This window comes from Trachinotus anak, unplaced genomic scaffold (assembly GCF_046630095.1).
Source record: "Trachinotus anak isolate AG129_WGS33_773 ecotype Australia unplaced genomic scaffold, CSIRO_AGI_Tana_v1 ptg000015l, whole genome shotgun sequence".
NCBI classification, from domain to species: domain Eukaryota; kingdom Metazoa; phylum Chordata; class Actinopteri; order Carangiformes; family Carangidae; genus Trachinotus; species Trachinotus anak.
Window position 1 is genome coordinate 8,515,713 of NW_027273866.1, and position 12,980 is coordinate 8,528,692.

Genomic DNA, 12,980 nt, shown 5'->3' on the forward strand with positions numbered 1-12,980 from the left:
GCAAAAACCAAAGAGTAAATGATTCAACCATCTCAGACTGATTTATCCTTCAAAGATACACTATATCAGCACTTGGGAGCAATCTCCACTGCTTTGGTCTAGACCTAGATATCACAAAAACAATGGAATGGATTGACATGAAATATTGTCCAGACATTCATGATCCCCAGAGGATGAATCCTACTGACTTTTTTTTTCTTTTTAAATCCCCTAGTTTTTCCTCTAGTAGCACCAAGCAGTTTGACGTTTGTGATTCAGAGAGAAATGCATCGACTATTACAATACAATTTTCCTAACTTTTCATCAAGGCTATCAGCAGGCCAACATTTTCCGTTTGGTTTTCTTCACAGTGAGAATCACAGCATCACAGAGCTGCAGACCCATCGCCTTGTTTGAGGTTTAATATAGAGTATTAAGAGGATTGCTCTCATGGTGAAGAGTTGACAGAATTTGCCTTGATTTGAATCTTATGAGCAGCTCATGTGTGTATTGGCCTTGCCTCTCCACGTGTAGCTACTATAACACACACAAGCTTTTTAAATTTAAGACACTACACTGACTCCTGAAAATAGTCCGGCCTCAGCGGGACTGGGTTTTCCCTTCCTATTAAACTCTTAACAGCTCCTCTACGTGCTTGTTAGGACAACCCAAGGCAAGACCTGAAATATTGATATATTTTGTATCTTTTTCATGTACTAATCTTCCGAATGCCACAACAGTATACATTGCATGCGCGGCAGCTACTAAAAGCAATTTAATAGCTTCTCTGCTTTTATGCGAGAGTCTAACATGAAGTATTAAAAAAAAAAAAAGGGAACAGGTGGAGGTTGAGTCTCTTTCTCAAAGACACTTTGACAGACACCTCAAGGCTGTCAGCAGAGACGTAAGGGATCAAACCAGAGATTTCACAAGACAAGACAACTTCCTAAACTTATCTTGTTAAGTTTCTCGGCAGATTTTTTAAAGGAGTTGAGTTGCTGAACAGGTATAAAAGACCCACACTCTAATATTACCTTTGTAATTTGGCAATCACCCCAAGACCAGCAGATTTTTCTATCTGTGCACACCAGGAAAATAGAAATGAAAAAAAAAAAAAAGTACAGTTCCCCAGGGTGAGTGAGAGAGAACACTACACTCCTCCCGTGTTTATCTCGATCTCACATCAGATCAGATCACTGGCGGATAAAAGCCCTTCCTGACACATCACTTCCTCTCTCTCTGGAGGAAGCTGACACGTGCTGGGAACCCAAAACGACAGCGTGGTGGCGGGGAGGATGAAGAAGTGAAACTTTTTGTGACAGATCGAAAGAGAGACGCCAGGGGAGAGAACTGGGTATGAAGGGGAGAACGGCAATGGGCGTGGGTGGGGTGGGGTAGGATGGGGTGGGGGATGAAAGAGGCAGACAGAGAAAAAGGTGAAACCTACATACTCGTGGCCCAGATCCACAGTGCCGTGCAGGGTGAAGAGGAAGAGGAGGAGGAGGCAGAGCAGCGAGAGACAAAGAGGTGAAGAGACACTAAGAATAGTATAACTGGATTAGCTTTAACACTGACCTTTATTCAGCAGGGCGACACTCCCTCGCTCTCTCAATTGCTCTTTACAGCAGTTACAGAAGAGGCTTGTCCTACTTTTTCACTGTTCAGCTCCACAATGGGCTGTGTTGAGATTTCCAGATGAGGTGACTTATTTATTTAACCCTCGTAAGACCTGATGTGTTTGATTATAAAAGACTCTGCCTGTGTTTATGTGGAGGTGTGATGTGGGTGATTGAGTGGCTTGAACAGTTACAATAAAATGCACTGCTTTCAAATCAAAATCAGTATTTGTAAGTGTAATTTTCACATCGCAACAGCTGCCAGTCTTATCACATTACTGACAACGTGTGATAAAAGTTTATTGAAAGTACAATTGGCAACAGTTTTGCCAGCTATGAAGACAACTGTCTGCAGCTAATTGGGTCTGATGTAGTTAATCATTAATTCCATGCATTAATTAACTGGTGAAAGTACAAAACTGAAAACCCATGGCAGCTGTCTGGTTAATATCCTAACTGCATGCTCCTGTCTGCACCGTTTATGCTCAGCTGAAGATGGTTTTAATAAAATTAAAAAAAAAAAAAGACACATCACTGTGTATCACATAGCAAGCTGAAGTGAAAGCAGAACCTCCACAAGTAGAAAAACATAGTTTAAAAATCACACTGACATTTGTAATAACATAAATAACAAAAGAAATCCACCCTTGGGACAGAGTCTTTCTCAACAGCGAGTCATGTGGCCTGCTTCATATTTAGTTTTAAGACCAGCACTTTTTTGATCTTATATTGTTGTCTAATATTTCTGTTATTTTAGCAGCCTTTGGCAAACACCATTTCCCATAAGCCCTGCACCATTGCCGGGTTAAACATTGTGTTTTGACAAAAGAAGCCAGTTTTCTGGCGGGTTGAGAAACGACAGCGAGTTCATGCCTGTAATGTAAGAGAAGACCTAACGCTGTTTTTAGACCACAGCAATTACAACTGCGAAAAAAAACTGGCTGCTGGTGAATATCATCACACTGAAGATACGATGACGGTGAAGTAATCAATATTCAACTTTGTTTAAATAACTTGTTAAAACAAGGTTTCAACTTACAATAACAAAAAAGTTATGCATGCCAATTTGCATTAAGATATGAAAAGTAGAAGGAAATTGCTTCATTTTTGCTTCAAAGAATTCCCCTCACACTAGCTTTTGTATTATTTACTATTAAAGTGATATCAGTCTTATTAATGAAGCCTTTTAGCAAGGTTTATTCTCCAACTGACTGGTTTAAAAACACCTCAAAAACAAGAAACTGCATTGGACCAATAACTTTTAACTCAAGGTCCATTTCCTAACATTTTCTGCAACTTTCAACCTCATCTGAGGCCTGTGGTCTTCAAAGTCATGATTACATGTCGCTAAAATGCTCCAGAGGAGGCTAATAAGTGGACCTTGAGTAAAACTTTTTGTCAAACTGCTGTTTCCAAAGTCAAAACTAAATTTAACGCTCAAGAAACTGCTTTTATTTGACTTCCTGCCTTTTGTGAAGAATTCTGCTTGTTTATGCTCGGTGCAAACTTACCTTATTTCACACTATGCAGATCACCAAATAAGACATTAGAAAAATAGAAAATAATCACAATTCAAATGACAATTCCGAAATCGGTGAGAGAAATCTAGAAATATATAACTCTAATCGTTCAGCTTCGGTAACGTCAGCGGCAGCGACACATTTAGTTTGTGACTTACCAAACGCACACAGTCACACACATCAAATTACCGTACAGACTTGTGAACACAGATCACACAAACCACACAATCACACGGCATGCACCCGAACACATGCAACCCCTGCTTGAGTGCACAAATGAAGGCGGAGGACACACACACACACACACACACACACACACACACACACACACACACACACACACACGGAGAAAAACGTGTGCAGCTTCAAAAAAGGAGCAACTCTGGAGATGTACTGCTCTGCCCCGGAGTGAAGCAGACAAACCAAGTGTAGCAGAACGAGGAAATCTCAGTTTTTTTTTTTCCTTCACTCTGTCTTTCCATGAATGGCATCAGCACTTTAGCTGTTCTGGTGGGACTCTAACATGCACACATGCACACACATGCACACAGACAAAAGACACTGACGTCCTGGGATGGCATGATGGTCAGAAAAATGGAGAGGCCTGATGGGAAAAAAAAAAAAAAAAAAGACATGGCGAGGTGGGGAAAGATGCAGACACAACGCTATCATTCATTCTCTTTTTGGGATTTGGTAAAAGTTAGCCCACTGTGTGTTATGTGTGCGTCTAAAGAGGAGACAGTCCCAATCAGTTAAAACTCCTCCCCCTGATTCAAAGAGGCAGTGCGGGATTTGCATTTTTCCCACAATTCAATTAACACGCTTGTCAGCCTCTTCTCTCCGTTCACATGCCTCCTTTGGCCATCTCTCGCTCGCACACATCCAAACACTCTCCCACAGACACACATCAGCTTCATGAATAGATGTATTTATCCATAAACACATGCACGCAGAAAAATAGATGCATTTATTTGTTTGTTTGCAAATGAATGACGGGCGCTCGGGCTGACGGATGAGGAGAGGCTTCCCGGGTCACATCCTGCCTGGACTTGTCACATCCAGGGACGTGAAAAAGACAGTGCTGTGAAAGGATGCAGAGAGCAGTCCCTGGGCATGTCTTTCTCTCGTCTGTCCTTCCCCGTCGCAGGAGAAGTGAAGGAGGGAAAAGATGAGGAGTGCCATCAAAGAATAGAGCACCGCGGGGTGGAGGTGGGGTGGGGTGTTAAAAGAGAGACAGACACTCGGGGTCGATATGTGGCAGGAGACCAGACGACAGAGACGAGGCCAAACCCGATTTAGAAACCAGGATCTAGGATCAGCCACAGACGCACTGACATTGCCGCGGGACCGGCTAATGACTTCAGCTCGCCTCTTGTCTGATTAATAGCCTGTAATCCCATTCTCATGGATAGCATACCATAGCATTCCGCAGCACCACTCATTAACCACTATAGAAATGCCCACTAATCAGTCAGTCGCTTGTAGCTAGCACGGCTAATGCTAGGCTAGGCTAATCAATAGGCAGTAATCCTGTTGGCGGAGCTGCTGCAGCGTAGCGCCCCTCATTACCAGCCATAGAAATGTCTGCTAATCATTCACCGCACGGTTATTTGTCCACAGGGCCGCAGAATCACTTTGGTGGCGGCGGTGGCGGGGTGACATTTGACAGTCGGCGGCAGAGGGTGGAAGAGACAGAGTGACACACAGAGCCACGGAGGCTGTGTAATGATCAAGAAACACATCAGTCTAGCTTTTCTTAACCACCCTCTCTCTGCCCCCGTCTGTCTTCTTTGTTGCGCGTAGTCTGGAAAGCCTCTGCTCTATGTCAGCGTCATTCAAGTTTCATCAATCAATGAAAAACCCTCACCGATCCATAACGGCTAATCAATAATGTAGGCTTGCAGGCAGAGCAAAGATAACCCCTCACAGGCCACCAGTAGAGACCGTCGTCAGCGTGCCGGAGGATCCCACTTCCTTTACAATGCACCGAGGTGAAACAGCTGGGGCAAATCAATGCATCAAGCATCAGTCTTAACTCAACTTGACCGTACTGGTTCGCAATTCTGGATTCTGGTTTCAGTTCAGTGTTGATTCTGTGATCCTCCTGTGGATGCAAGAATCCACAGACTTTACCCTGATACTTGTCAACAGTTTGGTTTGAAATCAGACAGTTTGCATCCCTGAGCAGAGTCAAGCGGTCGGCTGCTAGCAAAATGGCTGCGGACAGTCGATATGGCAGGGAGTCAAATTAAACCCCTCAACACCCCTTGTGTAACGCGGGGGCCCAACAGAGGTATCCACATATCCTCTTGAGCTGAAGACTCTCAGCTGAATTGTGAGGCGAGGCTGGGTTTATACATTACGGTGACCTGAGCCTGAACCTGAGTTGAACTCCTTTAGTTAAGAGGAAGCAGCGGTGTAGCTGAGAGGCCTGTCAACACTTGCCTCAAGCTACTGAAGAAGAAAACACATAGGGGCCATATCTCACCCTTTTGTGTGGGAGATTGCATGTGAGTCGACCATCCTTTCACTATATTGTGGAAGGCAGAGCATAAATCATGAAGAGCCACTTACTCAATGGCATTATCAGCTGTTGGTGGGCTGATCTAGGGCTGAATTTAGGCTATAATTAGAGGTAGGATATCATTGTCGTGAGTAATGCACCATTGTAGAAATAATCATGATTTCATTTATAGAGCTCCTCTTAACAACAGAGGACAAAACATCTAAACCTTCAACTAAAAAGTGATCAAGTGTAGCAGAGTATTAAACTACTGGTGAGGTGATCATTACAACCAACATGAGCACAGCTCTAACTGATTCTCTTCATCTATTGAATTATTTGTTTATTGATTGGTTAGCACACTGGTTTCTAACCTGTGGGTCAAGACACAACCAAAGGGTCGTAATATAAATTTAAAGGGCCGCAGGCTGATTAGCAGAGAAGACAATGTTTTCAGACATACTGGATAATTTTACCAATTCCGGGTCTCAAGAAAGTATTGAAATTAAACTGTATGAGAAGGAAGAACCACGTGTTGGTTGAACTGGTGACTTGTACTCATGGGGTCATGAGTACATTCAGCTTTGTTTTGGGGAGTTATAAGACAAAGGAGATTGGGAACCATTGGTTAAGTGTTTAAAATGTAAAAATAAAGTTCTTTTTACCAGTTACCAGAGGCCAAATGACAAAACCAATTTGATTTATAATGATAGTAAAACGTCTGTAAGCAGCATTTGTTTGTTATTTTACTTAATTACCACAACAATTTAATAGATTGTAAAAACTGTCATTGATTAATTATGTGTCCACCGAAAAATCCATTAACTCTATTAATGGCTCCAGCGTTAAAAGAGCACAAGAGAAAAGCATCATGTTTGCTGGTCCCAATATGTACTTTAATGCCTCTGCATGTGTGCCCATTCCTCACACAGTTAACACTGATCAGGATGGTCCTGGTGTTAAGTCACCACTGGTAAACCCTGCTGGTTTCCAGTAAGAGAAGCAGGCTCATACCATAAGCAGAGGCCTTTTGAGCCTGGTAAACAAGCAGGGAATAACTGGCCTGAGGGATGTGGGAATGTTTGTTGGGAATGCTGCAGCCGCAGATGCAGGATGAGTGGACGTAACCAGCTTTGGAGCGCCCGGCCGCCGGCGCTTAAACCCGGCTAATCTGATTGGATTAACACCGACCTGCCTGGCTACACATGAGCACACACACACACACTTATATAGACGTGGACTGATTCTCACACACACACATTTGTGCTATATGCCAATCAGCCAGGGCTGCCTCTGCAGCTTCTTGGAGTTCATCTGGATTCTGGGTTGTGCTGGCTGGCTGGCTGGCTGACGGTACCATGCTGCGCTACCACATGCACACGCATTCCGCTCTCCCACCACACACACACACACACACACACACACACACACACACACACACACACACACACACACACACACACAGAGCCATCTTAGAGTGCAGTGATTTGTGCTGTGAATCTGAAACAGACCTATTGAAAGAAGAGTAATGCCCAGTGCTTGACAACCGTGCTAATTGACTAGCCCCCTCCCCAGCAATGAAACTAAACGTTTTCACCCCTCCATCTTTTATCTTTTCAATCAATCCCTGACAGCTCGCCTCTTGTCCCACACTCACCCCATCATCTTCCTCATACTGCTCTTCATCGTCTCCATCTACTCCTCTGTCCCTCTCTCCTTGCCCGCCCCCCAGCCGTCCTCCTCCTCCCCCTCCCGCCCCGTCTCCCTCATATACTCATACATGTAATCATTCATTAGAACCAAGGCAGTTGTCCATTAGGCAAAGCGGCCATTTTGGAAATTGCAGCAAATCTTCCATGAAAAGACATTTCCTCTAATGCGGTAGTCACGCTCGGAGGGAGAGGGAGAGAAAGATGGCAAAGGAGAGAAAGAAAGACAAGGGGGCCGAGATGGAAAGGAGAGGGGAAAAAAAGGGGGGAGAGAGGGGAAAGTGAAGGAGAGAGATAGAGAGAAAGCCCCCCCGGCCATAAAGCCACCAAGCGGAAAGCAAGCCTGCTGTTTGATTAGAGAGTGACACCATCATGGAGGGAAGGAAGGAGGGAGGGAGGAAAGGATGGGAGGGAAAGTGTTTGAGGCAAGCAGAGGGGATGAAGAAGAGGAGGCAGAAGGGAAAGAGATGGAGAGAGAGAAAAACAGGCAGTGATTTGAGAGAGGACTGAGAAGAGGCAGTAAAATTAGCCCCATCACTTTGCTCACCAAGACGCTCTATGACACACTAGGATTAAAAACAGACACACACACACAGTCTTGAGATGCACACACACACACACACACAGGACAGATGGTATCCCCCATCTGAAAGTGTGGCTTTAATTTGAGTAAAGTGATAGGAACCTCCTTAACCAATTAGAAGCCCCATTTCTACGGCCTTGTATAAGGGTCTGTGTGTGTGTTTGTTTTACATGCTCATTACTGTGTGTGTGTACTTTGTGTGTGTATTAGTGTGTCCCATGGGATCAGTGAAGAACATTAAAACTGATATAAGAGGTGGGAAATGACAAATCCACTCTGAGTGGCGCTCTGCTGAGTATGTGAGTTCTTTTCTCCCACAATGCCACTGTTCGTCTCGATCTCATCTCATCGCCGATCAAAGACAGACCTGTCTCTCCTATTACCATCCATTCATCTCACTGCCGCTCGCTCCTGCTTAATGCGCCTTCCTCTCAAGCCGACACATTTTGTCATCGGACCAAACTGAGCCTAATCCATTGTAGCATTTTTTATTTTTCTCCCACAATTTATGATATACCGAATTTGAAAAACCACCATATTCAATCCAATTTCCTCGATGTCTCGACAGACCCATCTGCAGACCCAAGAAATAATACAGTTGTGGCAACAGGCCTGGCAAATGTTACAGCAGCAACACAACACAGTTCAATAGTGGCTTTAGACATTCACAACAACTGTCTCTCTCTTTTATTTATGGGGCAACCGTTGAGCGTACACTTTGATTACACTGAGCTTTACACTAAACACAGATGTCCTAAGATCTCAAATGTGAATATTTGCTGATTTCTTGACGTTCTATGTTGGTAAACTGAAGACATTTGAGTTCTGAACTGCTGATCGGACCAAACAAGCAGGTCAGCTTGGCCTCTGCAACTTGTGATGGCCATTGGTACTTTTTTCTTTACCATTTTCTTGTATTTTTCCGAGACATTTAGTCGATGATGAAAATCATTTTTATTCACAGTCCTCCACATAGACACATTTTCTTTATCAGTTTTATAAGTACAGAAAATGTCAATTACAACTCGTCCAGTTCTGATTAATTCTTGAATATATTCAGCCGCTCTTGACTTTCTCCATTTCCTCCTGTGGAAGTGTGGGTTTTTTTGTGATTCAGGAGGTGTATTTATGTGCTTGAATTCAGCTGATAGACATGGTCCTAATTCACATTTTATTTTTGCAGCGTATGAACCGCTTGTGTAAAATGCACTTGACAGCTGGAAGAGAACGCAGCTGCAGAGAGCGAGAGAGATGCTGGATCTCAGCACTAGAACTGCTGCTGCAGCTGCGTGGTCAAAGATTTCTAGATAGGCTGTTTCCTGTCTCTCTTTTTCTTTTCCGGAAAGTTAAAAAGACGCAGCTCCAAGCCTTGGTCTGCTGTGTGGGCAGGTATGAGGTGTGTCTGCCTCTGAAAACTGGCTGGGGCGACAGACTGTTTGTCTCTGCCACACTGACAATACGCACAGCCGACTTTGAAAGCTATGCGTACAGCACTGCACCAAAGAAATCCCCTCACCACCGCTCTGTAAACACAGATGATCTTTTTCACACTTTCTCTGGCCTCTTCACCACACTGCTACTGCCCTCAAGACAGATGTCCCTAAACAAGCATTGCCACATTGATACAAGGGAGCCAAACAAAGAGGGACACGAGAACTTAAACACACTCAGGCAGGAGGACACGCAGAGAATAAGAGGCAATGAGACAGAACAAGAAACTAAAATAGGAAGAGAAACAGCGAGTGCGCTTCCACTTTCTCTTCAGAAAGTAGAAGAGGAGCTGCGTGTAATATGGAGCAGCGCTGTTTTTCTTCAGGGTGCTATTAAGCTTATAGTCCCTTGTTTCTTCTGTCAGGAGTGATAGGACAGTCGATTATACCAGAGGCGAGATCCTCTCTCTGCTGCGCTCGCTCACAGTAGACCTCTCTCATCCACTCTGCCTCCCTGTCGCTTCCTGTTCCTGTGGCCTCCTCAGGTGCACACAAACACAGACACATAGGTAAATACACACTCTCACTCTCGCTCTCGCTCTCGCTCTCGCTCTCTCTCTCTCTCACACACACACACACACACACACAATCTGGCTTTGAAAAAGTGCTCACAAAGTGATGAAAGGCCGTTTATCCTGCATCCACTGTGATATCTCAGCGCGCCGTGCAGAATGGCCGGACGCGTTATCACCTCTGACCGGGGAAAACCACGGGAGTCAGGACAGACGCCAACAGCAAATACCAGTGCTAGTGTGTGTGTATGTGTGTGTGCCCCAGCGGTAATAATCACCCGGATTAGAGCGGAGCCAAACCCCCGCAGGGTCCCCCATCTCCCCCACCCCCCTACCGGCCAAGCCCAACCCAGCCCTGCCCAGCCTGCAGCTCTGAGCCCCAGTCTGAGCAGCCATGGGAAGCAGAGCAGCCGGCCTGACATCTCCAGCGCGCCTGGCTGCCAGACAGATAGGCACAGAGGCGAGAAACACTTCTTTCTTTCTTTAAATTCCCACATCTGTCTAACACCTCTTTGTCCTATTGATCATCCAAAAAAAAAAAAAAAAAAAATTGAACAAGCTTAGGCAATACAAAGACACATAACCCATTCAACAAGCATACCCTTTAGCCACAAGGGTGCAGTGAAATGGAAGTTGATACAGCCGTCAATATGTCTGGGTGAGGGATGCAATATGTTGGCAACAACAATGGGGAGGCGCGGAGAAGAAATGGGTTATAACTTAATAAGAATGCACGTCGTGTCTGGATACCTCGCAGTCAATGTGAGGGATTATTACTGAATGGAAATGTTGCCTGGATGCGTTACACTCCCCTGCCTGAAATAAATTCAGCCGAATCTCAGTGAGGGGAGTCAGTGGGAGGACACCCTGATACTGGCACCTATCAACAATTGTCAGAGGCACTGTTGAGCTCCCGTGGCATTTGTGACAACGCAGCGTTGAAATGTCAATCAACATTTGTCTCTCAACGTGTATCATCAACCCACTATTTCAGGAAGATTCACACAGTCCTTTCCACTCTGCTTTTCTTTCAATCCACGCCACAATAATGTCCCACCCAGTGAAGAGAAAAGCCTCTGATTTAGGATAACAAAGCAACCAGTGTGGCTCTACCCATTAAAATACTGGAGGGACTTGAATGTGTTCGTAGTATTACGTTATGGGATTATAACACCATTATATTACCTTCTGTTATGTGGTTCTGTCTCTGGTGTCACTTCTGCATTTCTGTGGTATAAACTGGAGTAAAAATAGCTGCATATGCTTATTAAGTTTTGATATTTTGTGTGAAGAAATGCTTTAAAATTTACCATCAGATTAGGCCTATTATAATTGCCTCTCCAGAGGAATAAGACTGCATTAAAAGCTGTTTTGTAGACCAGACACAGACATGTACAAAGTAAGATTATTATCAAAGTAAACAGAGGTTGTTGATAATTAAGTAATTTTAAATTAGTTTATATTTATGTTTCAGTTTAGTGTGAATTGATTATTTTAATCTACAGAAACACAATTTACAGCTTCGCCAGTTTACAACGGCAGTGTAGGGTGAGGTAAATTTTCCATACTGTGCCATCACTGCAATACTCGCTTAAAATGACATATGAGAAAGTAATAAAGTTTAAAAGTTGCAGTGATACGATCCTCAAAAATATGTTACTGCAGATTCACTGTTTCTAACTACAGGTTAAAACCCGAATCTCACACCTGGGCTTCCTCCTAACCTGCAGTCAATAAAGCAAACATTTCTCAGCTGTACCTTTGATTTTTCTGCTTGTTCTCCTTCTTGTTGAGGACCCCGGGCACACAGTTGGTGAGCTCGGTCCAGTCGGCGTGCAAGCCGCAGCTCCAGCCGGTGGAGAACCGGGAGAAGAGCCAGGTCTCCTTGCGGTTCGGCCGGTAGCAGGTACACTTCTTCTGGCCCGGTCTGCAGTCGCAGGGGACCTCCAGACGGACATTCTGGACCAGGTGCCTGCCGAAGGTAGTCCCCCCGGTCTTCTGGATGTGCAAAAACACGATCACGTCCTCCCCTTTGATTTGGAAATCGATCGTCCTCTCCAGGTCCCTGACGGGGAAGTAGTATTTCTTAACGTAGTGGGGGTCCGGAGTGGGGAAGATGTCCCCCTCGTCCTCCTCCGTGAAATAACCGTGCGGGGAGCCGAAATTGATCACCCCGGGGGCCACGTACTGATAGAGAATCAGCATGAAACACACGGATCCGACGACGATCAACAAGAATTTGCTGCTCCTCTCGACCATGTTCCTTCCCAGTGCGGTTCCTACAGTACGCTACCATTTCCCAGTCAAGCCGACAACAGGGAGCAGGGCGCTCGGCTTATTCATTCTCGCTCTCCCCCGCCAAGAAGGACTCGTTTTCTGGGGGCTCAAGAGTGGCTCATTCCGCTTCGAGACGACTGGCGAAGTTGGCTCATCGTTCACCGAGACCGTTCAACGGCGTGAAAGACGCATTGTAACTCGCTTAAAGACCCCCCCCGGTAGCCGACCCTCCCCCGTTTACTTTACTTTGGTTTCTGGTCTACACCACACGGACTCACTGCATCTCCATGGAGCTGTGTTCCCCGGATGCAGCGCGAAGACTACCTTTTCAACCTCTCTCTCCCTCTCTCTCTCTCTCTCTGAAAACACAGTGAAAGGGAGAGCCGCTTTAATTTATTGGTTCACACGTAACGACCGCGTCACCCGTCTGCAGCCAATAGCAAGTAGAATCAGAATCAGAATCACTTTTACTGCCAAGTATGTTTCCACATACAAGGAATTTGTTTTGGTGATTGGTGCAATTGGAGGTTCTTGTAAACAACAGGTTTACACAGTTTTAGTTTCTGCCTGTATGTGGGAATCAGGTGGACCATGACATGGTCAGAGTGGCCCAGTGCAGCCCGGGGGACGGCGTGATAAGCACCACTGATTGTGGTGTGACAGTGGTCCAGAGTGTTCCCTACTGTCTGTATTCGGGCAGTTCGTGGCTGAGGTTACCTTTGTTAAAGTCACCAAGGACAATAACTAAGGAGTCCGGGTTGGTCCGCTCCACACACAGTATCTGCTGTGGC

General features: G+C 45.1%; 1 protein-coding gene across 3 annotated transcripts in view; it reads right to left on the bottom strand.

Moving 5' to 3' along the window:
• hs6st1a (heparan sulfate 6-O-sulfotransferase 1a) overlaps window positions 1-12,508 on the bottom strand; it is a 57,644-nt gene extending 45,136 nt beyond the window's left edge. For all 3 annotated transcript variants that reach the window (XR_011693630.1, XR_011693629.1, XM_071498017.1), the window contains exon 1: window positions 11,672-12,508. Coding sequence is in view for 1 of the 3 variants with exons in the window: in XM_071498017.1 (XP_071354118.1) it covers window positions 11,672-12,171 (500 nt within the window). In the remaining 2 variants the exon portion in view is untranslated. The remainder of the gene's footprint in view (window positions 1-11,671) is intronic.
• Between the last annotated feature and the right edge of the window lie 472 nt (window positions 12,509-12,980).